The sequence below is a fragment of the Osmerus eperlanus genome, chromosome 27, assembly GCF_963692335.1.
Source record: "Osmerus eperlanus chromosome 27, fOsmEpe2.1, whole genome shotgun sequence".
Lineage (NCBI taxonomy): Eukaryota > Metazoa > Chordata > Actinopteri > Osmeriformes > Osmeridae > Osmerus > Osmerus eperlanus.
The window spans coordinates 6,534,661-6,557,718 of NC_085044.1; the positions used below are offsets into that span (position 1 = coordinate 6,534,661).

At 50.6% G+C, this 23,058-nt stretch overlaps 2 protein-coding genes across 5 annotated transcripts; one reads left to right on the forward strand and one right to left on the reverse strand.

Annotated features, from left to right (window-relative positions):
• The first annotated feature begins 516 nt into the window (after positions 1–516).
• alg13 (ALG13 UDP-N-acetylglucosaminyltransferase subunit) lies at positions 517–12,334 on the forward strand. 4 transcript variants are annotated; one of them, XM_062453604.1, is made up of 25 exons: positions 517–658; positions 1,005–1,114; positions 1,497–1,580; positions 1,689–1,739; positions 1,945–1,991; positions 2,107–2,179; positions 2,302–2,383; positions 3,650–3,812; positions 3,893–3,962; positions 4,140–4,248; positions 4,351–4,415; positions 5,715–5,815; positions 5,902–6,017; positions 6,218–6,446; positions 6,703–6,813; positions 6,900–7,038; positions 7,222–7,342; positions 8,499–8,534; positions 8,615–8,670; positions 10,397–10,468; positions 10,570–10,756; positions 10,845–10,967; positions 11,071–11,111; positions 11,443–11,620; positions 11,747–12,334. In XM_062453604.1, the coding sequence occupies exons 2-25, from the start codon at positions 1,028–1,030 to the stop codon at positions 12,001–12,003; spliced, it is 2,598 nt and encodes an 865-aa protein (XP_062309588.1). In that variant the 5' UTR covers positions 517–658; positions 1,005–1,027; the 3' UTR covers positions 12,004–12,334. The 4 variants fall into 4 exon arrangements, with proteins under 4 accessions (XP_062309588.1, XP_062309589.1, XP_062309586.1 ...); XM_062453605.1 differs by lacking the exon at positions 517–658 and having other exon boundaries at positions 700–1,114; positions 10,678–10,756; XM_062453602.1 differs by lacking the exon at positions 517–658 and having other exon boundaries at positions 701–1,114.
• Positions 11,851–22,601, reverse strand: LOC134013859 (short transient receptor potential channel 5-like). The gene is made up of 14 exons (XM_062453601.1): positions 21,954–22,601; positions 20,822–20,951; positions 19,872–20,123; positions 19,440–19,757; positions 18,750–18,953; positions 17,191–17,527; positions 16,634–16,773; positions 16,060–16,260; positions 15,714–15,835; positions 15,341–15,536; positions 14,030–14,236; positions 13,837–13,878; positions 13,653–13,742; positions 11,851–13,569 (listed from the first exon to the last, which is right to left on the reverse strand). The coding sequence occupies exons 2-14, from the start codon at positions 20,948–20,950 to the stop codon at positions 12,817–12,819; spliced, it is 2,991 nt and encodes a 996-aa protein (XP_062309585.1). The 5' UTR covers position 20,951; positions 21,954–22,601; the 3' UTR covers positions 11,851–12,816.
• Between the last annotated feature and the right edge of the window lie 457 nt (positions 22,602–23,058).

Consider the following 23,058-nt stretch of genomic DNA (forward strand, 5'->3'; position numbering starts at 1 on the left):
AGGTACTGAAGCGATCCTATTTTGGATCGCTTCCGTTTGTAGTCTTGTTCAGTTTGTAGTCTTTTCTACAAGGTAGAAGCACTTGTTAGATGTTTTATGGTGGTTCCTGCTTCTTCTGCTGAAGCAGAGGGGAGGTTCAGTGCTTCAGGAAGACTGATGGTCTGGTTCTGAAGTAACTTGAAGCAAAGCGGCTTCAACCAGTCTGTCATGTTTATCAGAACAGTTATGAAGTGGACAGAAAAAATGGCAGAAGAAATTCTAAAGAAATTTGAAAGAAAAGTTGGTAAAAGAAGAGTGACTGTTAATGAAAAGTGTATTGAGAATTTTTTTTTGAATAGACAAATAAACGTTTTTATTTATTTATAGGAGTGTAGGATTTCTTTATAGCAGTGTAGGGTTTTTTCAATTTTAGTAGGTGCTATGGGGTCTGCAAAATATGGAGAATAATATGCACAAACTTATTGATAGCAGAGTTGATTACCTCATGATTTATATAATGTAGGCCTACAGCATTATTATCTATCATACCTGGAGAAAAAGTTCCTATCCTACACGTATAGCTAGGCTATAAAACATTTGAAATCCCTACGACCCTAGCCAGAACACAAGCAAGGCCCACGAGGAGAGCAGCAAGACATTTCGTGCATAGATTGTTGAGGTATTTCCCCCGAATCAGTTTAAAGTTATAATCTTATCTACATTTTACTTGACTAAAGCAGAGAGTAAGCTTAAACGAACGGAAAATGGGCAGATAGGGGGGTGATTCAATTTCAAGCGTACAAAGCTCTGGAAACTATTATTTTCCCAATTAAGAGTTATGACAGACCTGAGTGAGTGACGGGCTAGCGGCACTCCGCAATCAGAAGTCATTTGTAGCAGCTGTCTCCTTCCTCAAACTCGGAAGGAAACTTTCGAACTTCATGTTCTTTGTCGTTAACGCGGAAAGCTATGAAGATTAGCATATTTATTGTTTTTTATTTACAATTTCTTTAAAATGCAAAAAGCGCTAAAGAAGTATTTCGTAAACATGGACGAGTATCTGGCCAGCATCGGTCTCTACCGGAAAATGATGGCACGAGACGCGTCCTGTCTGTTTCGAGCTGTATCTGAGCAGGTAAGCTATGCTATCCTAGCCATGTCGTCTCCAAACTTCTCCAAAATGAATGTTTACTTGATGTTACTATCACAACCTTTTAAAAGCTGTTTATTGTTTTTCGTTGTTTAAACGGTAGAAGTTATGGTTAGACAAAGGTAACGTGCATCCCTCATCGGAAAACCTGAGTCACGTTTAAGTTAAACAACTCATCATAATTTGTCGACCGAAAATTCCGGTTAGAGTTTCGGTTGAGTGCAGCTGTGATTTGCTCGCCACGCCACGCTTGCCAAGTTTTAATATAAGAGGTGACGTCACTGACCGGTCCCGTGTCTAGCAGGTCAGGTGTTCGCTCGGTGACCGGTGCAGTCTGAGTCAAGGTGACAGTGTTTTCTCTCTCCAGCTGTACTACTCTCAGAACTACCACAGCAAGATACGGAAGGACTGCGTCAGCTTCATGAGGACAAACCGCTGCAACTTCGAACCAGTAAGTAACTGCCACTGCTACACTACCAATTTTAATTCAGTACTAAATGAGTATTGAATCTGAGTTAAATGTGTTACTTAAATCTATAATTTTTCAAAATTATTCCAGTATGTCGAAGGTTCATTTGAGAAGTACCTGGAACGTATTGAAGATCCAAAGGTAAGTCTGCCTGGAAGACCAAGAGAACACATAACCCTGTCCTGTCCTCTAGGTAGAAAGTAGAAACATGTCATGTTCTCCACAGAACCTACAACCCTGTCATGTTCTGTAGTCAACCTAGAACCCTGTCAAGATATATATATATATAGTCTAGTAGGACAGAACTGTCATGTTATTATGCTTGTGCTTTTCTGCTATTCTTCAGGAGACGGCTGGACAGGTGGAGATCAAGGCTCTGTCGTTGCTGTACAGGTGTGTAGGAGAAGGAGGAGGGAACAATCTCTTACTGTTGGTCTATGGCCCACGGTCATTTACTGTGTGTGTGTGTGTGTGTGTGTGTGTGTGTGTGTGTGTGTGTGAGAACCAGGCGGTGCTTCCTAATATACAGGTATCCTGGGAAGCCACCAACAGAGATCACTGAGGAGGACTATGTAGAACAGGTGAGGGAGTGGGTGTGTGGTTGGGTAGACCAGGTGTCTGTGGTTAGGTAGACCAGGTGTCTGTGGTTGGGTAGACCAGGTGTGTGTGTGTACATGGTTAACCTGCAGGGGTGTGTGTCCAGATCTTGCTGTGCTGCTCCAACAACGGCCACTATGACATTGTCTACCCCAGGAACTACCCAATAGATTCAGCTCTCTGCCAGTGTAAGTACAACGGTACTTAGGAATGATTTGCTGGACCTGATGCTAGTTTCCTCCAGGATCACAATGACTCTTATTGAGAGACTTCTTGCTCTCATTAGTTAGTTGTAACGGATTTAAATTCTTGTACTCGCTGTGAAATATTTGACTGATTGCTTTTCTACAGGTACACTCTTGCACTTTTTGAGGTTCATGTTGTTTAATTGTAACTTGTTTAACTGCATGCTCTTATGGTTCTTCCCTTTTGGCACTTATTTGGTTTTTCACAATGTATGCTCATGTTTTGGCTACCCACAATGTTTTGGGGCTATCTCGTTGTTATGATCAGAGACCTATGCACTTTTGTAAAGCTCTCTCTTGGAAGTCGCTTTGGATAAAAGTGTCTGCTAAATGCATAAATGTCATGTACATTTAAGTCCTCACACCCCTGACCCCAGACACTGAGCCATAACCCTAACCTTGATCCTTTACACTGACCACTTAACACTAACCATGACCCAGACCTGAACCTAATGCTGACCCAGACATGACCATTACCCCCTAGCACTGACCCCTGAACCCAACACTGACTCAAATACGGACCTTTCCATGGGATTTAACAGGAAATGTACAAAATTGCAGGTTAGTCTAATACAGGGAATTTAAATGTAGTTTAAAAAAACATCTTGCAGCATAATCTTGGTTAAATTAACCAGATTATGGTTTTCGATTGTAGATCGATTAAAGTTCTACTCACAAATATATATATATATAATTATTATTATTATTTTTTTTTTCAAAATGTGTATTTTATGTTCGCATGCATGTCTCCTTATGACCAGAACATTTTCCACCCCTTTGCAACCCAAATACTGACCTTTGACCCTAACACTGATCCTAACACAGACCTGACCCCAACCCTTACTCCAAACTTTACTCCTGCCCCTAACACTGACAGTACCCTTACCCATCTATAGTCAAGACCAAGCTAAATGCTTGCTAATAGCTCTAGTTTGTCAGTGCGATGACTGACTCTAGGACCATGACAGAAAGGGGAGTCCACACAAGGGGTTCAAAGATTACCGGTTGTTTATTAACATAAACCAAAGGCCCACCAAGCCACAAACAGCTCATAGAGAGGGAGAGGGTTCTCAATCAGGCTGAGAGCCTAAATAGAACAAGCCCAGGTTACCCTGACAGCCTCCAGGCTCCTCCCCCCCACTGTCCTGCAAAGGAAACCAAAGGGCAACCAGAGGGCAAGCAAACTCCTGTCTATCCACCCAATCACAGCGATCCTGTACGAGCTGCTGTACACGCGTGTGCTTGGCGTGGAGGAGGCCGAGCTACAGGCTGTCTTGGAGGGTTTCCGGGGCGGAGGCCGTCGCTATAGGAACAGCCTATCGGTGTGCAGCGAGGATGCAGGCTACGACACTCCAGAGGATAGAGCCCAGAGGTTGCTATGACGACTACACCTAACATCTGAAACTCCAAACTTCAAAAGTGTTGTTGTTGATCTATGTTGTTGTGCTGCAGGGAGGACTGGGAGCTGGGGGGGCAGAGGGGCTCAGAGGAGAAGAACAAGACCGGGGCAGAGGAACCCAAGGTGAGGAGGACCAATCACACAGTGGGAAGAATGAAACGGCTGCTCTGATTGGGAGAAAGAAAGCCTTTCAGTGACGTTTAAGCCTTAACAGGACAGGAATCATCGTTGCTACATCATTAAAAGCACCATGTCCACCAGGGTGGTGTTTTACTGAAACATTCCCCCCCCCCCCCCCAGGCTACAGAGGGCCCCTCCAGGCTGTCTCTTCCCTACAAGGTGCTGAAGGCCCTGGACACCGAGATGTACCGCAACGTAGAGTTTGATGTGTGGCACGACGGCCGCAAAGGTAAACCAGGAGGAGACAGGCCAGGGCCAACCTAGGAAGCTGAAGGACACCTTAATGACACGTGTGAATGTGTGCCCCGTGTGCCCTGTGTGTGTATACCAGAGATGCAGAAGAGCGACTACATGGTGTTTGCTGGAAGACAGTACTTCCTAGGAGACAAGTGCCAGGTAACATTCTCCTCCTAAACACGCCTACCGTACCATGAAGGGTGAGTATCACTGCTGTACTGTAACATGAGGGGTGGGTATCACTGCTGTACTGTAACATGAGGGGTGGGTATCACTGCTGTACTGTAACATGAGGGGTGGGTATCACTGCTGTACTGTAACATGAGGGGAGGGTATCACTGCTGTACTGTAACATGAAGGGTGGGTATCACTGCTGTACTGTAACATGAAGGGTGGGTATCACTGCTGTACTGTAACATGAAGGGTGGGTATCACTGCTGTACTGTAACATGAAGGGTGGGTATCACTGCTGTACTGTAACATGAAGGGTGGGTATCACTGCTGTACTGTAACATGAAGGGTGGGTATCACTGCTGTACTGTAACATGAAGGGTGGGTATCACTGCTGTACTGTAACATGAAGGGTGGGTATCACTGCTGTACTGTAACATGAAGGGTGGGTATCACCTGCTCTGTTGAAGTCCCTGCTTCCCTTTCCAACTGGGACAAGCAAATGGCCCCAGTCGCAGCATGCTCTAAACCTCTAGTGTGTTGGGTCAGAACCTCAAGGGTGCTGGGATCAGAACCTTGTGTTGCTTTAGGGTCAGAACCTTGTGTTGCTTTTGGGTCAGAACCTTGTGTTGCTGTTTGGTCAGAACCTCTGTGGTGTTGGGTCAGAACTAGTGATGGGTGGTTCGCGAATGATTCGTTCTTTTTTAATTAATCTTTAAAGTGAACAAACTGAATCCTCCCCCAAAAAGATTTGTTCGTTTTATTCTCTGCCTAAGTTATGCTTTTGGCGAATTGAAGGAGCTAAAAGAAGTTAAGCCGCTTAGAACCGTTTCTGCCAGTTCTTCGCTTACTCGTTCACAAACGAAAACAAGAGAATCACTGGATCTTGTTCGCTTACAAGAATCACCGGATGTTCGCGAGCGAGAGAATCGTTCAGTGATTCGTTTAATGATTCTTGTTCGAGAATGAATCACCAGATCTCGACTTTGCTTTTTTTCACAAACTTTTCCAAGGCATTGGTCAGTGTTGTAACTCAATTCTTTATCAAAATAAGATTTAAATTATGTTTTAGTGAAATCTCAGTTGGCATATCACACATGGCTACAGGGAGGACTCACTGAACTAATCCAATGTAAGAACGAATCGTTTGCGAACGAATCACTGGATCTCCACGAATCAGTGAGCAAATCTTTTGGGTGAATGGAATCCAATGATTCGATTCTTTGAAAGGAATCAAAACGCCCATCACTATGGAGTTGGGTCAGAACCTCGTGTTGTGGTCCTCAGGTCCGTCTGGACCCCAAGGGGAAGTTCTACAACGCTTTCATCCAGGAAGTGGGCACCCACACCAGTGCTGTAACCGTGTTCATCGAGGAGCTCGGAGAGAAGTGAGAACACCACCGTTCATAACTGTTTAATAAACGCCTTTTACAGCACTTACTGTATATACATGTATGTACTGTTCCATGCTCAGACACCTGGTCTCTCTGACCAACCTGAAGCCAGTTAACCCTGTCCCAGCGTGGAACATAACCCCCAGCCGCAAGGGCTCCTCCTACACCCGGCCAGAACAGTACCCCGGAGAACTGGGTATGTAGCTGTAGAACCCTGGAGAACTGGGTATGTAGCCGTAGAACCCTGGAGAACCCAAAACACCCCATGTTAAAGTCCACTCCTCTTTTCCACCCTCTCCTCCTCCCGCCTTGGCCATCTCCCTCTCTCCTTTCCTCCTTCCCCTCTTGCTCTCCCTCTCCTGTCCTCTCTTCCTACTGCTCCTCCTCCCTCCCCAGACTGTGAGGGCCGCGGGCGGAGGAGGTTCTTCAAGAGGCCCAGGGGGAAGGAGATGCTGATGGTGTCGTACAGCCGGCCCCCCCCGCCCGGCCTCCCTCCTCGCTTCCAGCCTGGAGGTATCCCACCCGGCCGTGCTGGCCCCCCACCCCCGCCCGGCAGCCTGCCCTACGACCCCTACCACCAGCACCCCCCTCCCTCCCGGACCCCCCGGGGCTACGGCCCCCCCAGGTCAGTGTGTCTGCCTTGGAACACCCCAGGGCAACCTTGTTTTCCTGCTACCTCACAACATTCTGTATGGAACAGGCCCCAGGAGAGGAAGATGCAAACAAGGTGCATATGATGGGTTTTGAGACTGGTGTTGACTCTCTCCTGTTGATGTGTGTGTACATTGGCGCGTGTGTGTCTTGTCTGCTTGTGCGCATGCGTGTCTTGTCTGCACGTGTATGTTTGGCGTGTGGGTAATCTCTTCCTGGGTTCTGGTCAGAAGCTCCGCCCGCTTCCTGAACAGGCCTCACCTGATTGGTGCAGAGATGTATTACCCTCACCCAGGCAAACGCTGCTACCAGACCTACGATAACTACTCCTTCAGGTCCCGGTGAGACACACACACACCACTCTCTCTCTCACACACTTTCCTCACACACACGTTCTCCTCTCTCACACTCCTCTTGTGTGTTCCAGTCGCAGTCGGAGGCAGTCCCTGAACAAGGAGTGTCAATTCAGCTACGCCTCGGAGGGAGGGGAGGAGGAGAGCCAGGACCTGGGAACCATCACATACTACCAGCTGGAGGAGGGAGAGGAGGCCTTCTCTGCCCTGCAGGTCCCACACACACACACACACACACACACACACACACAAGCGACCTAAGTAGTGTTTACCTTCAGCTGCAAGTAGACAACTTTTTTTTGAACATTCGTTTCCTATTAGGTCTTTTTTTGTTACTGTACTTGTAATCTGAATGTGTGTGTGGGATGTTCGTGTGCATTGTGTGTGTGTGTGCAGGCCCAGTCCTCTCCCAGCTACTGGGTCCAGAGAGGACCCAGCCCGCTGCCCCCTCAGACCAAACACACCCTCAACTCCTCAGAGGAGGACCTGGAGGAGGGCAGCAATGCAGGAGACCAGGGTAGGAAGCAGCTAGAACAGGGGAGGAAGCAGCTAGACCAGGGGAGGAAGCAGCTAGACCAGGGGAGGAAGCAGCTAGACCAGGGGAGGAAGCAGCTAGACCAGGGGAGGAAGCAGCTAGACCAGGGGAGGAAGCAGCTAGACCAGGGGAGGAAGCAGCTAGACCAGGGGAGGAAGCAGCTAGACCAGGGGAGGAAGCAGCTAGACCAGGGGAGGAAGCAGCTAGACCAGGGGAGGAAGCAGCTAGACCAGGGGAGGAAGCAGCTAGACCAGGGGGAGGAAGCAGCTAGACCAGGGGGAGGAAGCAGCTAGACCAGGGGGAGGAAGCAGCTAGACCAGGGGGAGGAAGCAGCTAGACCAGGGGGAGGAAGCAGCTAGACCAGGGGGAGGAAGCAGCTAGACCAGGGGGAGGAAGCAGCTAGACCAGGGGAGGAAGCAGCTAGACCAGGGGAGGAAGCAGCTAGACCAGGGGAGGAAGCAGCTAGACCAGGGGAGGAAGCAGCTAGACCAGGGGAGGAAGCAGCTAGACCAGGGGAGGAAGCAGCTAGACCAGGGGAGGAAGCAGCTAGACCAGGGGAGGAAGCAGCTAGACCAGGGGAGGAAGCAGCTATACCAGGGGGAGGAAGCAGCTAGACCAGGGGGAGGAAGCAGCTAGACCAGGGGGAGGAAGCAGCTAGACCAGGGGGAGGAAGCAGCTAGACCAGGGGGAGGAAGCAGCTAGACCAGGGGGAGGAAGCAGCTAGACCAGGGGGAGGAAGCAGCTAGACCAGGGGGAGGAAGCAGCTAGACCAGGGGGAGGAAGCAGCTAGACCAGGGGGAGGAAGCAGCTAGACCAGGGGGAGGAAGCAGCTAGACCAGGGGGAGGAAGCAGCTAGACCAGGGGAGGAAGCAGCTAGACCAGGGGAGGAAGCAGCTAGACCAGGGGAGGAAGCAGCTAGACCAGGGGAGGAAGCAGCTAGACCAGGGGAGGAAGCAGCTAGACCAGGGGAGGAAGCAGCTAGACCAGGGGAGGAAGCAGCTAGACCAGGGGAGGAAGCAGCTAGACCAGGGGAGGAAGCAGCTAGATGGAATGTATACTGTTACAGTTCATGCACCTAGTTTGGAACCTTGTCTCCCTTTAATCCTTTCTATATCCTGTCTGTGTAACACGCTGTCAGGTGACTATTCTGAGGAGTACATCTATGCAGCTCAAGGTGAGTGGAGGTTTTCCAGACTTGGAACATTCTAAAGGACTTGGTGGACTAGTTGTGATTTGTGTGTGTGTGTGTTTCAGACACAGGCTTCCAGAGCCCCTCAGTCTATGCTGCCACTGAATCTACAGCCAACCTGGTAAACATTATTGTTTATTGGGTGTGCTCAAGCCTTCGGCGAGAGCACAACCTTTGTTCTCTCACATATATATTTATTTATTGTTTATTTTCGCCCCCCTAAAACTCAATCAATATTTGGCCTACATACACAACGGTGGTGTCAAAAGGTTCGTCTTGGTAGCGATTGCGTTGCTTCTATTGGAATTTACGTGCCGTTGCATGGTTTAGGCTGAAGTTAAGTTTTTGTGGCGAAAAGTGAAGCTAACGGTGGCTAATTTGCTAGCCACAGTCACTGACGTTACTAACGTCACTAACGTCACGAAAACACGCGTGACTACCTGTAGCAGAACATTCGTTTCGCATCTGTTAACTTGGGGGATAGCTAGGCTAACTATAGTTTTACTGCAAGGCAGCTGCAGGAACGCCACAAGCAAAGAGGCCAGGGTGATAACTATTTACTCATTTTACTTTGTGATATGACACACAATTGTGATGTGTAATGTACAATATTAGCTGATATTATTAAGGAAGTAAGCCCACATCTACTTTCGGAAACGGTAGTCTACTATTTCACTGAAATATTAGCATCATGACATTAGCCTCTGTTGCCCGGGCAACACATACTACAGTGGTCTATGATGTATCTGTTTTCAATCGTTAAAATAAACATTCCTCACATATACATTTTCGTTGTAGGATTTATTATGACATTAGATTACAAGTAAACGATTTGTGGGTGAAATTATCATTACCTGTGGTTTCAATCCAGTGTATCACTGCAACGCTGTAGCCTACGCGAGACACACGACAAAAACATCTAACATACACAGCTGTTTAGGAAGTCAAACGGCGACAGAACATGTTCGGCACTCCCCTTACTTAAATCAAAAGTCTATCTAACTACTAACCTGAACTTAATTGCTACAGCCTAAACTTTGTCAATCTGTTCATGAAAATAATTAATTTCTGCCTAAACCGTACAACGGAACGTTTAATCAAATTCAACCAACGCAATCGCTACCGAGATGAACACAGCAGTAGTCTAGTACTGTACCGTAGTAGTAGAATTTACCGGGGCAGCTTCTCCACACAGGGCTATATCGCATTTTGCGTTGTTACCTTACAATGATCGCTACCAGTGAGCTTTTTATGAATGAGCGATTTTCCACTAAATAAATGTCAAGCTTATTTACGTTTTGGGGGGCATATTTTCAGTTAGCAGATGGTACTGTTTGAATCGCGATTCCATCTTCTACTGCCGGGTAACGTCGTAGAATAATCTTCAAAGGGGGTTCTTTATTAATGAATGAATGCAATGAGTAGGCTAAATGCATGAAAATATCACGAGAAGGGAAAAACTTAAAAGGACGTTTAAGTCATAGAGATTAGGTCAATTTGTACAACGGTCTGCCAAATTTATTCGTTTTGATTCAGCTATGAGGCTGCCTCTTGCAGGGGAAATGAGAAGACATCCATTTCATTCTACACTTCACTCGTATTTTCAGTTGTAAATGAGCAGCAAAAAAAATGCTTTTAAATCTATGTAATCTTTATAAATAATAAGTATGCATTTTTATATAAAATACAGAAATATCAGTTGTAAAAATGTAATTAAAAAACGGACCCCTGTCCAACCGACGCAAGCAAGCACACCCTACAATTTCCCCAGAAATTGTACCCTCTCTAGTTATTATTGTTATTATTATTATTATTATTGCTACTACTAAACCCTGTTATTCTACTAGACCATCCAGGGGGGAGGCTCTCGTGCTGGATCTCCACAGGAGGGTGTTGCTACCTACAGCTACTCGCAACAGGTACACACAATCTATATATACACACACATGCTTGTACACACACCACACACACACTCTATGACAGCAGGATAGAAACTGTGACGTGTGTGTGTGTGCTCCAGGTGGTGGTGAAGTCTGCAGTCCTCTCCTCCTCCCAGGCAGTCAACACTGCCCCAGCAGCCATCTTCACCTCTAACTCCTCCTCTTCCTCCTCCTCCTCCTCCTCCCAGACCCCCCCTGACACCCAGCCCCCCCCGCCACCACACACCCAGGGGGGGGGGCTGCCCCCTCATGCCCTTGGCAGACCAGGTATGCCTGACGCGCACACACACACCACACATGTTTAACTAGACACACACACACACCTGCCCTGCTGCCTGTCTGTGTGTGTGCGCAGTTGTGTCTATGCAGCTGCCCCCCCCCTCTCCCTGGCTGGTGAACGAGATGGGCGAGCCAATCAGCGCGGCCACACCTCCCCCTCCCTGCTCCTACGACCCCCACGGCCAAGACCTGCCCCGAGGTCAGACCCCCACACGTCCAGCCTGTGTGTTGTGTGAATGTCTCCAGTCTGATGGTGTGCGAGTGTGTGTCCAGTCTGATGGTGTGTGTCTGTGTCTCCCCAGACTCTAAGGTTCTGCAGTACTACTTCAACCTGGGAGTTCAGGTGAGTCTACACATCCCAGCGTTTCCATGACAATGGACACATTTTAATGGACTTGCACTACTGGGCAAGAGTTGGGAAACATCTGTGCCCTGATTGTTCTTGCGTATCCATACGTATTACGGACGGCAAAATATCTGATGCCATTTTGAACCTTTACAATGAAGCTCACTGGTACATAAGGATTAAAACGCAGCTTGTAAAAACACACTGTAGTGAGAATGTGGTGTAACCCAGAATAACCAATCCCCCCTCCTCGCTCTCCTCTCCCTTCCTTCCTTTTGTCTCCCATCCCATCTTCTCCCTCCTCCCATCCCTCTCTGCCCCCCCCCAGTGGTATCAGCAGTTCTACTGGCAGTCAGTGATGCAGTTCCAGCAGGTGTTCCAACCCCCCAGCGCTGAGTACCAGCCAGCCTACCCTGCCCCACCCCAGGAACCTCCCGCCCCCCCAGCCTACCCCCCCGACAATCCCCGACCTGCCCCCGAGGCCCAGGGGGACGGACACCACCACGGTCAGCGCACTCTCTCACACTCACACACACACACCACTTACCGGTATAGATCCAGACAGTTGACCAGGTCAGACCCTTCTGACGGACAGCATCACTGTGTCACCCTCTCCTCCCCCTGTCCCCCAGGCCCCCCCCTGGGTGTGGACCCCCCCCTGGCCGCCCCCCCCCCTGCCGTGTTGTACCCAGTGTACCAGGAGCCGCCCCACGTCCAACCCTACGACTCCTGCATGCTGTCCTACCACTACCTAGCCCCGCCCTGGATGGCTGGCCATGCCCCCAACCATGCCCAGCCACGCCCCCACTCCTCCTACTGCCCCTCCCACCTGGCCTACGTCTCGGCCCCGCCCACTCACCACACCCACTTCATACCCCCCAGTATGTAGAAACTTTCACGCGCGTTCACGCCACCCACAGGTACGCACCGCACTCAGGCACATGCACGCATGCTCACACGTGCACACGCACGTTCATACACACACACAGGTACACACTAATCTACCTCATGTAGCAGATAGTCTTTTGTTTCCAGTCAGAATGTCTCTAGTTACCTGCGGCCCAGTTGTTCAGGGTGGGCGTGGCCATGTTAGGGGGCGGGATGACCAGGAGTAGCCATGTTGGTTCCCTTCTAAGTTAACAGGGATGTCTTTATGTTGTTTGTACCATCGTGTGTTCTCTTCTCTTTTCATATTTCAAATAATAAAAGAGTTGTGTTCCTCCAAACACTGCCTGGTCCATCTTCTCCAATCACAGCCTTGCGCCACTGCCCAGCCACCAATCACAGCCTTTCTAACACATAATTCAGCATCTTAATAAAATAATTTTTACTGGTTTACATGCTTTCAGCCAACCATGGCTCAGTGTGCAGGAGTTGCATAAAAGTGGGTCAAATAAGTTAGAAAGTAAATCATGTAGATCTCGTGCTTTCTATTACCTGGTGGGAAAATGCCACCACTAGAGGGTAGTAGAGGATCGTGCAACCATATGGCAGTAGAAAAGATACAGCTTGCATTGTTGCTATCGTGTGTATATCGTGTGTGTGTGTAAATGAGTGTGCAGGACGCAGCAGTGACTCGTCGGTCTCCTCACTACATAGAGGGTTCGTGGACTGTTCCATCTTCAGAGAGAAGCGGGGGTATTCTGGATCTTGTTGTCCTCCAGCTGGTTTCCAGTGGAATGTTCCATTTCTGGGATGGGGTCTACAGCTTTGTGGTAATGGACTCGTCCTGCTCCGCCCTCCCCTCTGAGCCTGGGTCATCACAGCCGGCCTCTGTCCCATCCAGGGAGGAGGCTGGGAGCTGGAGGCTGCTGCTGGGCTGGGGGTGGGGAATCTGGGGAACTGGGGTCGGGGAGTGGGGGGGCTTGGGCTGGGGATGCTGGGAGTGGGAGGTCTGCCTGTTAAAGTCCTCTGGAATCTGAGCGCAGGTCTGGGATGGGCAGCAGGCCTGGGCGGGGCAGGGCTGGCCGAGCGTTCCATCCGAGATGATGTAGGCGTCCTGCTGCTGAGTCATGCTAGGAGGGGCGGCAGGCCTGGGCGGGGCAGGGATGTGTCCGTTCATGCGTGAGAAGAGGAGCCCCAGGCGTCTGATGGAGTCTCTCTTGGACCTGGAGAACCGCTGCAGACCCCCCCCACCCGTCCCTCCCCCCAAACGCCCCCACCACAGCGGGGAGACGGTCCTCGGCTTCTCCCCGGCTCCCTCCCCCTCTTCCGCCCCCTTCTCCCTCGCCATGGAGCTGAAGAGGGCGGACACACTGAAGGCGGAGTCCGTCCGGCCCTTCTGGTCAACTGACGGGCTGAAGGATGCGCCCCTGGCTTTAGCCCCTCCCACCTCATCTGGCCTGGCTCCGCCCCCCTCCTCACTGCTGGAGGAGTAGGTCCGCCTTTCGGGCTTCCTGTTGCCTAGGAGATCCAGAACCTCGTAGCGGAAGCTGGAAATGTCCTGCTTCAACTCCTGGAGGAGGGAGGGGGGGGGGGACAGGAAATGAGAAGGCAGCACACTCCTTGTCTAAAGGACTGTGAAGTATCTCCTCCTACCTTGAAGTTCTCCTCTGTCAGCCCCTCGTCTGTCTTAGCGCTGCGGATCATAGCTGCTACGTATCTCTTCACCAGGTTCCTGATCACCTCCTGCGCGCGCACACACACACACACACTCTGTTACCGTCACAGTATCTGTTCTGGGGGCTGTTACTGCTAGAGTAGAGGGCTGTGGTGTCCATACCTGATAGTGCTGGTTTTGAATCATTTGATCAGCATGACGTTCCTGAACCAGAAGACAGGACGATCATTGTTGTGTCCCAACACACACACCTACATACACACACACACACACACACACCCTTGCACTCCCTCACACATGCACACATCCGCACACACACACTGACAACCCCCCAACACACACACGGTTATCATACCGTGAACTGTCTGAGGTTGCGTGTTTGCGCGTCGTCGTGGGGGGGGTGCCTCTCCCCCCAGAGCCACCTCTGCAGCCAGACACACAGGTACCACAGGGTCTTGGGGCTGGGGACGATGTTGAAGGGGGGGGGCAGCGTGCCCCCTTCGTCAAAGTAGCTCATCCACAGCTTGGTGCGGGCGAACTTCCACTCTATGTCTGCATGGTCCTGGGGGCAGCAGAGGTGGTTGGATGAGTTAGACCCTCTGGTCTGGTGGCTGACTTGCTTTCACACCGTCTCAGTATCACAAATATTCAAACACACTTTCTGTGCCTGTTAGCCCCACCCACTCTCCTTCCTGTTAGCCCCACCCACTCTCCTTCCTGTTAGCCCCACCCACTCTCCTTCCAGTTAGTCCCGCCTCCTCTCATTTTGGGGATGTCAGTTGCTGATGGACACCATTATGGATTCAGCTTTGGATAACAATGCATTGCGGTGGATGGCAAGATTAGCTGCATTTGGCCTGGATTTACGTCTGCAAAGTAGTTTGTTGTGTATAATTTCACTACATCAAATATGTTTTTATGACAAGTTGTGTGATCAGTTTACTATTTAATAAGTCATTAAAAAAATTATGAAGGAGCGACAGTTAGCTTCTTTTAGCTTTGAGCTAATTTAGGGTTATGTTATACTGACTACAGGGCTGCCAACTTTTCAAAAAACCTTGGAGAGATTTGGTGGGGCCAACAAAAATGTTACATTTACATTTAGTCATTTTAGCAGACGCTCTTATCCAGAGCGACTTACAGTAAGTACAGGGACATTCTCCCCGAGGCAAGTAGGGTGAAGTGCCTTGCCCAAAGACACAACGTCAATTGGCACGGCCGGGAATCGAACCTGCAACCTTCTGATTACTAGTCCGATTCCCTAACCGCTCAGCCACCTGACTCACAAAATGTTGCTGCGTACAAGATTTTGCAGCCCCCCCCCGAGATGACCTTGCAAGGGTGTTGACGCGTCTATGTTGCTTCACTCCGTGTGCCTGCGCCTCGTCCATCACTGTTTACAACGTTAGCAGGACTACTGGGTCGGCGTTGCCTTCTCAGCGTGAGAAATACAAGGTGTGGCGTGAGAGCGTGTGAACTGGTTGAAATGCGTGTGTCACACGGCCAATGCGTGAGAGTTGGCAGCCCTGTGACTACATAAATAGTATTAGTGTAGTACAACAAATTAGAATACTAGTTTAGTGCTATTGTAGAATTAGTACTGGTGTTTAGTACTACTGCATTGTTACACTCTTAGTGTAGTATCAGTATTGGTACCAGTACTCACAGCTATGAGCTGGTAGGAGTTGTTCATCATGGCGATCAGCATGTTGAGCAGCACCACCAGGGAGATGACGTTGTAGGTTCCAAACATGGTGGCTCCTACGAACTCTGTGAACTCGTGGCGAGCCTTCACGTTGGTGACGTACAGGTTCAGCAGGCCGAACACAGACCAGAACAGAGACTGCAGGGTCTCAAACAACCTGGGTGGGTGAGGAGGAGGGGGGGGGGGGGGGGGGGAATGCAAAGTTACACCGACAGAACTCCAACAAGACAGAGGGAACAGCTCTCCACCAATCACAGTTGCTTTCACAGCGGATGACGCACACGCTCTCTCACGCTGGTACACGTGCACGCACGCACACACACACACTTCTTACGTGGAGAAGGCGTTGTTCTGCCTCTCACAGCGGATGCCCTTGCAGTGGTTGGGCTCGTCTGCAGCCTTGGTCTCATAGTAGAAATACAGCTGGTTCAGACCGTTAGCAAAGGATAGCAGCACCTACACAAGCACACTTTCACTAGACAGCAGCAGATGTGTGTGTGTGTGCACCAGGCAGGAACTTATGGAAGTCAAGCAGTGTGTGTGTGTGAGACAGAGAGACAGTGTGTATAAGGCATTAGATGAAGAGGAACTTGGTGTGTGTGTGTGTGTGTGTGTGTGTGTGTGTACCAGGCAGTAGATGAAGAGGAACTTGGTGTGTGTGTGTGTGTGTGTGTGTGTACCAGGCAGTAGATGAAGAGGAACTTGAGGATGTCCAGCAGCATGCGTCCCAGGGAGATCTGCAGGGGCCCCAGGTGAGAGTTGGCCGTGAACAGGGAGATGAGCCGCAGGGAGCTGAAGATGTTGGCGATGGCAAACAAGGCCTCCGCTATCAGGGTGGGGTGCCACACCTCCCATTCCTCCCTGGGCCTGGAAGAGTTATACTAAGAGGGGGGAGAGAGAGTTAGACTGAGGGGGGAGAGTTAGACTGGAGGGAGAGGAGGGAGAGAGTTAGACTGAGGGGGGGGGGGAGTTGACTGAGAGGAGAGTAATACGAGGGGGGGGGCTTACACGAGGGGCAGTTAGGCGGGGGGGGGGGGTTATACTGGGGGGGAAGAAAAATGATGATGCTGGAGGGAGGGAGAAGGGGGGGGGGATTCCACACCTTGAAGTTAGGGGTGTAACGATACACTCAGCTCACAATACAATGTAACACGGTGTAACATTTTTGCATTGCGAGATATTGTGCCACAATATATTGTTACACCCCTACTTGAAGTAGACCACCATCTTTACACACACACACACCCTCCTCACCTTGAAATATGCCACCATCTTTAGGGAGATGGTAGCTAGGTATAGAGAGTTCATGGCAAAGTCCATTAGGTTCCACCAGTCATGAATGTACTCAGTAAAACCTCCATCCCACATCTCCTTAATCTCTGCCCAGATGAACCCTGTACACAGTCATACACACATACATATACACCACACATACACACACACACACAAACACACACAAGAGGCTTGGGTTTAGTGAGATAACACATGCCCCTCTACCCAGGCCTGCCAACAGGGGGGTTAAAGGTTACAGATGGCCCATGCAAAGGTCCGGGGGGGCAGGCCAGGCCCAATTCAGCCCCCTCCTCGTTGATAAGTTAACTTACACCTCAACAGGGTGGGGCACACACACACCCCAATACACACACAAACTTTAACACACTCACACACCCCAACACAACACCCAGGGCAGTATCGTCCACTCCACAAACACCCCAAAACACACCCAAACCAAACTCCAACGACACAGCCCCCAATACACACACAAACCCCAACACACACCCCAACACACACACACACACACACACCCCTACCCAGCACCCAGGGCAGGATCATCCACTCCACCACGGTGGGGGGCGGCCCCTGCACGTGCAGGTCCGTCCTGACGATGTGCTGGGAGGAGAGGAGGAGGAGGAAGAGGAACGTGAGGTAGGAGGCCGTGTGGCAGATGAACTTGATGAAGGGCTTCCTGACGAACGCTCCCAGGGTGCTCCGGGGCGCCAGCAGGTAGACCAATGAGAAGACGGGGAAGAGCAGGCCAATGAGGACGCAGGTGGGGAGCTTGACGGCCCAGTGACGCCGCCTCCAGCCGGGGAAGCCGTCGTACCACAGAGTAGACAGCAGCTGCTGGCAGTTGGGCTGGGAGACGAACTAGAGGAGGAGGTGGGAGGGGGGGAGAGCGAGGGATGAGAGAGTTAGAGGGATGAGGGAGAGGGATGGGAGAGAGAGGAATAAAAGAGAGATAGAGATGAGAGAGAAGTGTATAAGAGAGAGAGAGAGAGGACAAAGAGAGACATATAAAGTGCAATACAAATCAAATGTATTATTAATATTATTATTATTAGAGGGATGAGAGAGATGAGCGATATGAGAGAGACAGATAAGAGAGAGAATGGAATGAGAGAGGGAGAGAGAGAGAGGGATACGAGAGAGAGAGAGGGGGGGGACGAGAGAGGGAGAAAGAGAGAGGTATGAAAGAGATGAGAGAGAGGGGGTTAAGACAGAGAAGAAGGGATGAGAGAGGGAGGGAGAGCTTCAGTATGCGTCCCCTCCAGACTACAGCGTCTAGCAAAGAGCCTATCAGAGAGTCGTCTGCGTTACCACGGTTTCTGCTGTCAGCCCAGGTGAGGAGCATGAATAAAGGAGAGCCCAGTGCTATTCTTACTCACGCACTGTGGAGATACAGCAGCTCGCTCTCTCTGAGCTCAACTCTGCCGTGCTACCTATCCCAACATGCAACATGCCAAAGACTCCCCGCCTCTCCTCCCCCCTTTCCTCCCTCCTCTCTTCTCATGGTCTCCCCTCTCATTCCCTCTCCACATTACCCCTCTCCTCCACCCCTCTCCTCTCGTTGTCTCTCCTCCTGTCCTCCCTCGACTCCTCTCATACCCTCTCCTTTCATTGCCTCTCTTTGGCTCTGTATCTCTATTCTCCTGGGAAGAATTTTTGATTTGTGTGTTCATATAGATCGGTTTAAACATGTACATGCTCTGCTGCACACACACACGGCTCTCTCGTTCCTCTCATTCCCCCCTCTCTTTTCCCTCTCTCTCCATGAAAGTTTCAGAAGGACACAACTGCAGAATAGAAACAGCAGACAGATGAAATTCAAACACCAGGCCAGAGTGGAGTTAGAGGAACCAGGCCAGGGTGGAATTAAAGGGAGGGACAGCAGGACAGGGTCGAGTAAGAGCAAGGGGCAGCAGACCAGAGTGGAGTTAAAGGGATGGGCAGCAGGCCAGGATTGCGTTAAAGGGAGGGGCAGCAGGCCAGGGTGGAGTTAGAGGAAGAGGCAGCAGACCAGGGTGGAGTTAGAGTTAGCGTGTGTGGTGTGTGTGTGGTGTGTGTGTGGTGTGTGTGTGTGTGTGTATACCTCCTTCTGATGGTACTTGATGGCCAGCTTCAGCTTGGCCAGGTCGTGGCTCTCCTGCAGGTCCAGCTCCTGGCTGTGGTCGTCACGGTGATTGAGGATGGTCTCCAGCTCCCTGCTGCTGCGGGCCTGGTCCAGGAGGTCCTTAGCAAACATCTTACACTGCTGCGACAGCTCCTCGTACTCCTGACGGAACTCATTCTCCACCTGTTATGTAAACATGTTAGAACCGGTTATTCACCTGGTATGAACATGTTATAAATGGTTATTGACCTGGTACAAACATTATAACTGGTTGTGAACCTGGTACAGACATGACATAAATGGTTGTTAACCTGGTGTAGCCTTGTTATAACTGGTTATTAACGGTATGAACATAAACCCGGCATGAACATTTTACAGCTGACTATGAACCTGGCATGAACATGCATGTTATAACTGACTATGAACCTGGCATCAACATGTTTTAGCTGACTATGAACCTGGCATGAACATGTTATAGCTGATTATGAACCTGGCATGAACATGTTATAGCTTACTATGAACCTGGCATGAACATGTTATAGCTGATTATGAACCTGGCATGAACATGTTATAGCTGATTATGAACCTGGCATGAACATGTTATAGATGACTATGAACCTGGCATGAACATGCTATAACTGACATGAACGTGTCATAACTCCCCCTGACCTTGCTGAGCTCCATGAGCTCCCAGCCCAGCTTGAAGGCGGTGAGGAAGGGGTCTTCGCTGGAGAGGGCGATGAGCGAGGGGCTGGCCAGGGTCTTGTACACGTTGAGGCGCGAGCGCGAGTGCCTCAGGCTGTCCACCTCGGAGCTGGACACGCACGTGGCGCAGTCACAGCGGAGCTGGTGGGGCCGCGGCACCGCCACCTTCCTCTGGACCAGCAGCTTGATGATCTGGTAGTTGTTGGTGTGGGCCGCCAGCATGATGGGGGTGATGTCCGGGGTGAACTCTGAGAACTGGCTGTCCATCATCAGGGAGGGGACCTGGGGAACGGAGAAGGTCAGAGAAGGAGCAACTAGACAGTTATTTGTGTCTCTCTCACACACACATCTACCCCACACCCTCCCTGCACACAAACACACACACGCCCTCCCCACCTGCTTCTCTCCGCAGGGGCGCCTGTGCGACAGCAGCATCTCCACGGCGCCCACCACCTCCTTCCTGATGGCGTACAGGAGGCCGTCTCCCATGGCGACGCCGTGGTCCAGCAGCAGCTCCATGACCTCCAGGTTCTCGTTGTCGATGGCGATGAGCAGCGCACTGCGCCCCAGAGGGTCCAGACAGTTCAGGTTGATGTTGTAATAGATCCCTGCCTCCTGTAGAGCCTGCTTCACCCCTGCATAATCACCCTGCACACACACCATAGACACCACACACACATACCATACACACACCATACACACACCCCACATACCATACACACACCAGACACCCAAAAACCATACACACACCACACACACACATTATACACACACACAGTGCACACACTGGCCAGGTCGCAGTTGCAAATAGGAACTTGTTCTGAACTAGCTTATCTGGCTAAATAATGGTGAAATAAACATTAAATAAAAAAACACACTGTGTCATGGTGTAACGGTTCACAGAATTCAATGTTCGGTTGAAGCGCAACAGTGGTGTCACGGTTCGGTAAGGTTTTTGATTCAGCAAAAAAAGATGATTCATCTCTGGGGTGGCTTCTTAGCAGCATGTAAAACCAAAACAGATAGTCATTCTCAACGAGCTAGCTTAGCGTAGCGTGCCTACCAGTGTGTCCTGGAGTAGAGAACTGACCAGTTCAATATAAAAATATGTGTATACTGAATACTTACACCCATTTAGTCATTAGTCGCCATTTAGTCACACCCCTAATACATATTTACACACACACACACACACTTACAATGTAAAATTGCGGCAGAGGTCAGTAGAGGTCAGCCGATTGCAGAAGAGGTCAGCAGAGATGGGAAGGGGGATACGGGAGTTGAGAGGGGGGACATGACAGACGGGAGGAGGGAGGTGAGAGGTGAGAGGGGGGGGGGGTCCTCACCTTCTCCACGGCGGTGAGGTAGGCCCTCTCCTCAGGGCTCAGCTCTGCCTCGGCCCGGACCACACGCAGGGGGATACGGTCCCGGTACGGAGCCCTGCCACTCCTCCTGTAGTACAGCTGGGGGTTCATGCTGCACACACACACACACAGGCACATGCACACACACACCATATACACACACCATATACACACGTGCACACACACCATATGGGTTAGGATAGACAGAGCAGTATACACAGACTTTCAGTAGGTCTCTCCTAGTTCCTCCAGCTGTTGTGGGAGTGTGTGTGTGTGTATACAGTGTGTGTGTGTATGGTGTGTACGGTGTGTGGGTGTGTGTGTGTGTGGTCGCAGGTGTGAGGCCGCAGGTGTGACATGAAAGCCCACCTGAAGAGACGTAGGAATATGCTGCCCAGGGAACACACCCACAATGCACTGCAGCACACAGCCTCACTGTTCACACAGATGTGATGTAACTATCCTACTGTCTCACGTCCTGTGTGTGTGTGTGTATGTGTGTATGTGTGTATGTGTGTATGTGTGTGCGTGTGTACGAGTGTTTGCTCTTGAAGTGGAATCAACCAGAAAACAATGTTATAGTACACATCAGTCACTTTTTTCACTGATTGTTTATCCCTCTCTCCTCTCATCTTTCCTCCTCCTCTCCCCTCCTTTCCTCCTCTCTCCTCCTCTCCTCTCTCCAATCGCCTCCTTTCCTCCCCTCTCTCCTTTTCTCCTACTCCCCTCCTCTACTCTCATATCTCTCTCCTATCCCCCACCAACCACAGCCTCTCCCCAACCTAGGCAGCACACACATACGCACTTTCAGACTGTACTACACCCCTGTTCTCTCTGTCTTGCACACACACACACACACACACACAAGCACATTCGTACTGTACCACACACACACACATCCACACTAAGCCAGATGTGAGGGTTAGGGTAAATGTTCTAAATGGAGTCTCATCAATTCAACCGAAGAATAGACTAAAAGACTTTACCTCTAAAACTGCGTGGCGACCGAGCAGAATTAACAATATGACTTTACCTCAAAGGCAGCTGTTGGAGTTAGACCACAGCCGCCGTGTGGTTTACAGAATACATACATGGAGATCGACAGCTTGTTTACCTGCTTCACAGTTTCGGAATCCTCTGTTAGTCACCCCGTCAGCCTCGCGGTACGGTCAGGAGAGAGAGACGGTTGACCGTCCGGTCAGGAGAGCGGTCCTGTTTCTGTGGCTCTACCGCCGATAACGAAGCTCAATAATTATCCACGCCGCAAGCTCTGCTTGTCTCCTACCTTTCCCATCTTCGTTCCTCTTTGCCTTGAGAGGGAAAGCAGCCGGTAATCTGAAGTAGGTGTCGGTGTCCAGCGCTCCTGGAGCGGGAGAGGTTTATCTTCTCCACGGTTAGAGGCGGCTGAATGTGGCGTATGTCAGTGAGCAGCGACGTTGAAGCGCTCCTGCGCGCTTTGCTGCACACAGTACCGTACACTGCGCGCGCTGAGGTACACTCACCGGATTTGTGTTGCTGTAGCGTGAGCCGGGGGGGTTCGGTGTTCGTTTGCCGCGGTTGTCATGGTGTCAGAGAACAGAGAGAGATGATGTCTTCCAGTCCAGGCGCGAGCTGCTGTCTCACGAGGTGAGCGGGCTTTATCTCAGCATCGCCGCGAGGGCGTGTTCCTGACTGGGGATGAAATCTTCATCCCCCGGGGTTCCAGAGTCCTCGGCTGAAATATTAAACCTCCCTGCAGGCTCGGAGTGGCAGCGTGGGGTTCACACCTCCTGCAGCGACCCCCCTACTACCCTCACACCCCCCCACACACACATACAAACCTCCTCCAACCCCCCCCCCCACACACACACACACACATACATACATACACATCACACACACATACCTCCATCACTCCCACCCTCACACATACCTCCAACCCCACACACACAAACACACCACTTACAGCAACCCCCCCCACACACACACACATACCACCAGCCTCCCCCACACCTTCTCCAGCCCCCCACCCCACACCACCTACATCAACTCCCCCACACACACACCACCCATAGTCTCCCACCTCCACCCCCCCCCCCCCCCACCCCACCAGACACACACACAGACCTCCTGTGGGTCTGCTCCTGTATTATTCCCCAGTCATAAGGGAGGAACAGTGCCCTCTGATGGACATTGGGCTGATAACAAGAAGTTAGGAACAGAGGCGAACCTTTATTCTG

Bases quoted from the DNA above. Each gene is read 5' to 3' on its own strand.
- alg13 (XM_062453602.1), top strand. From the start codon at position 995: ATGCAAAAAGCGCTAAAGAAGTATTTCGTAAACATGGACGAGTATCTG. The intron at 1,992-2,106 runs GTGTGTAGGAGA...TGTGAGAACCAG, and splicing joins GCTCTGTCGTTGCTGTACAG to GCGGTGCTTCCTAATATACA. The intron at 10,469-10,569 runs GTACACACAATC...TGTGTGCTCCAG, and splicing joins CCTACAGCTACTCGCAACAG to GTGGTGGTGAAGTCTGCAGT.
- LOC134013859 (XM_062453601.1), bottom strand. From the start codon at position 20,950: ATGAACCCCCAGCTGTACTACAGGAGGAGTGGCAGGGCTCCGTACCGG. The intron at 19,758-19,871 runs GTGGGGAGGGCG...TCCGTTCCCCAG, and splicing joins GCCCCTGCGGAGAGAAGCAG to GTCCCCTCCCTGATGATGGA. The intron at 16,774-17,190 runs GTAGGGGTGTGT...GACTGTGTACAG, and splicing joins GATCCTGCCCTGGGTGCTGG to GGTTCATCTGGGCAGAGATT.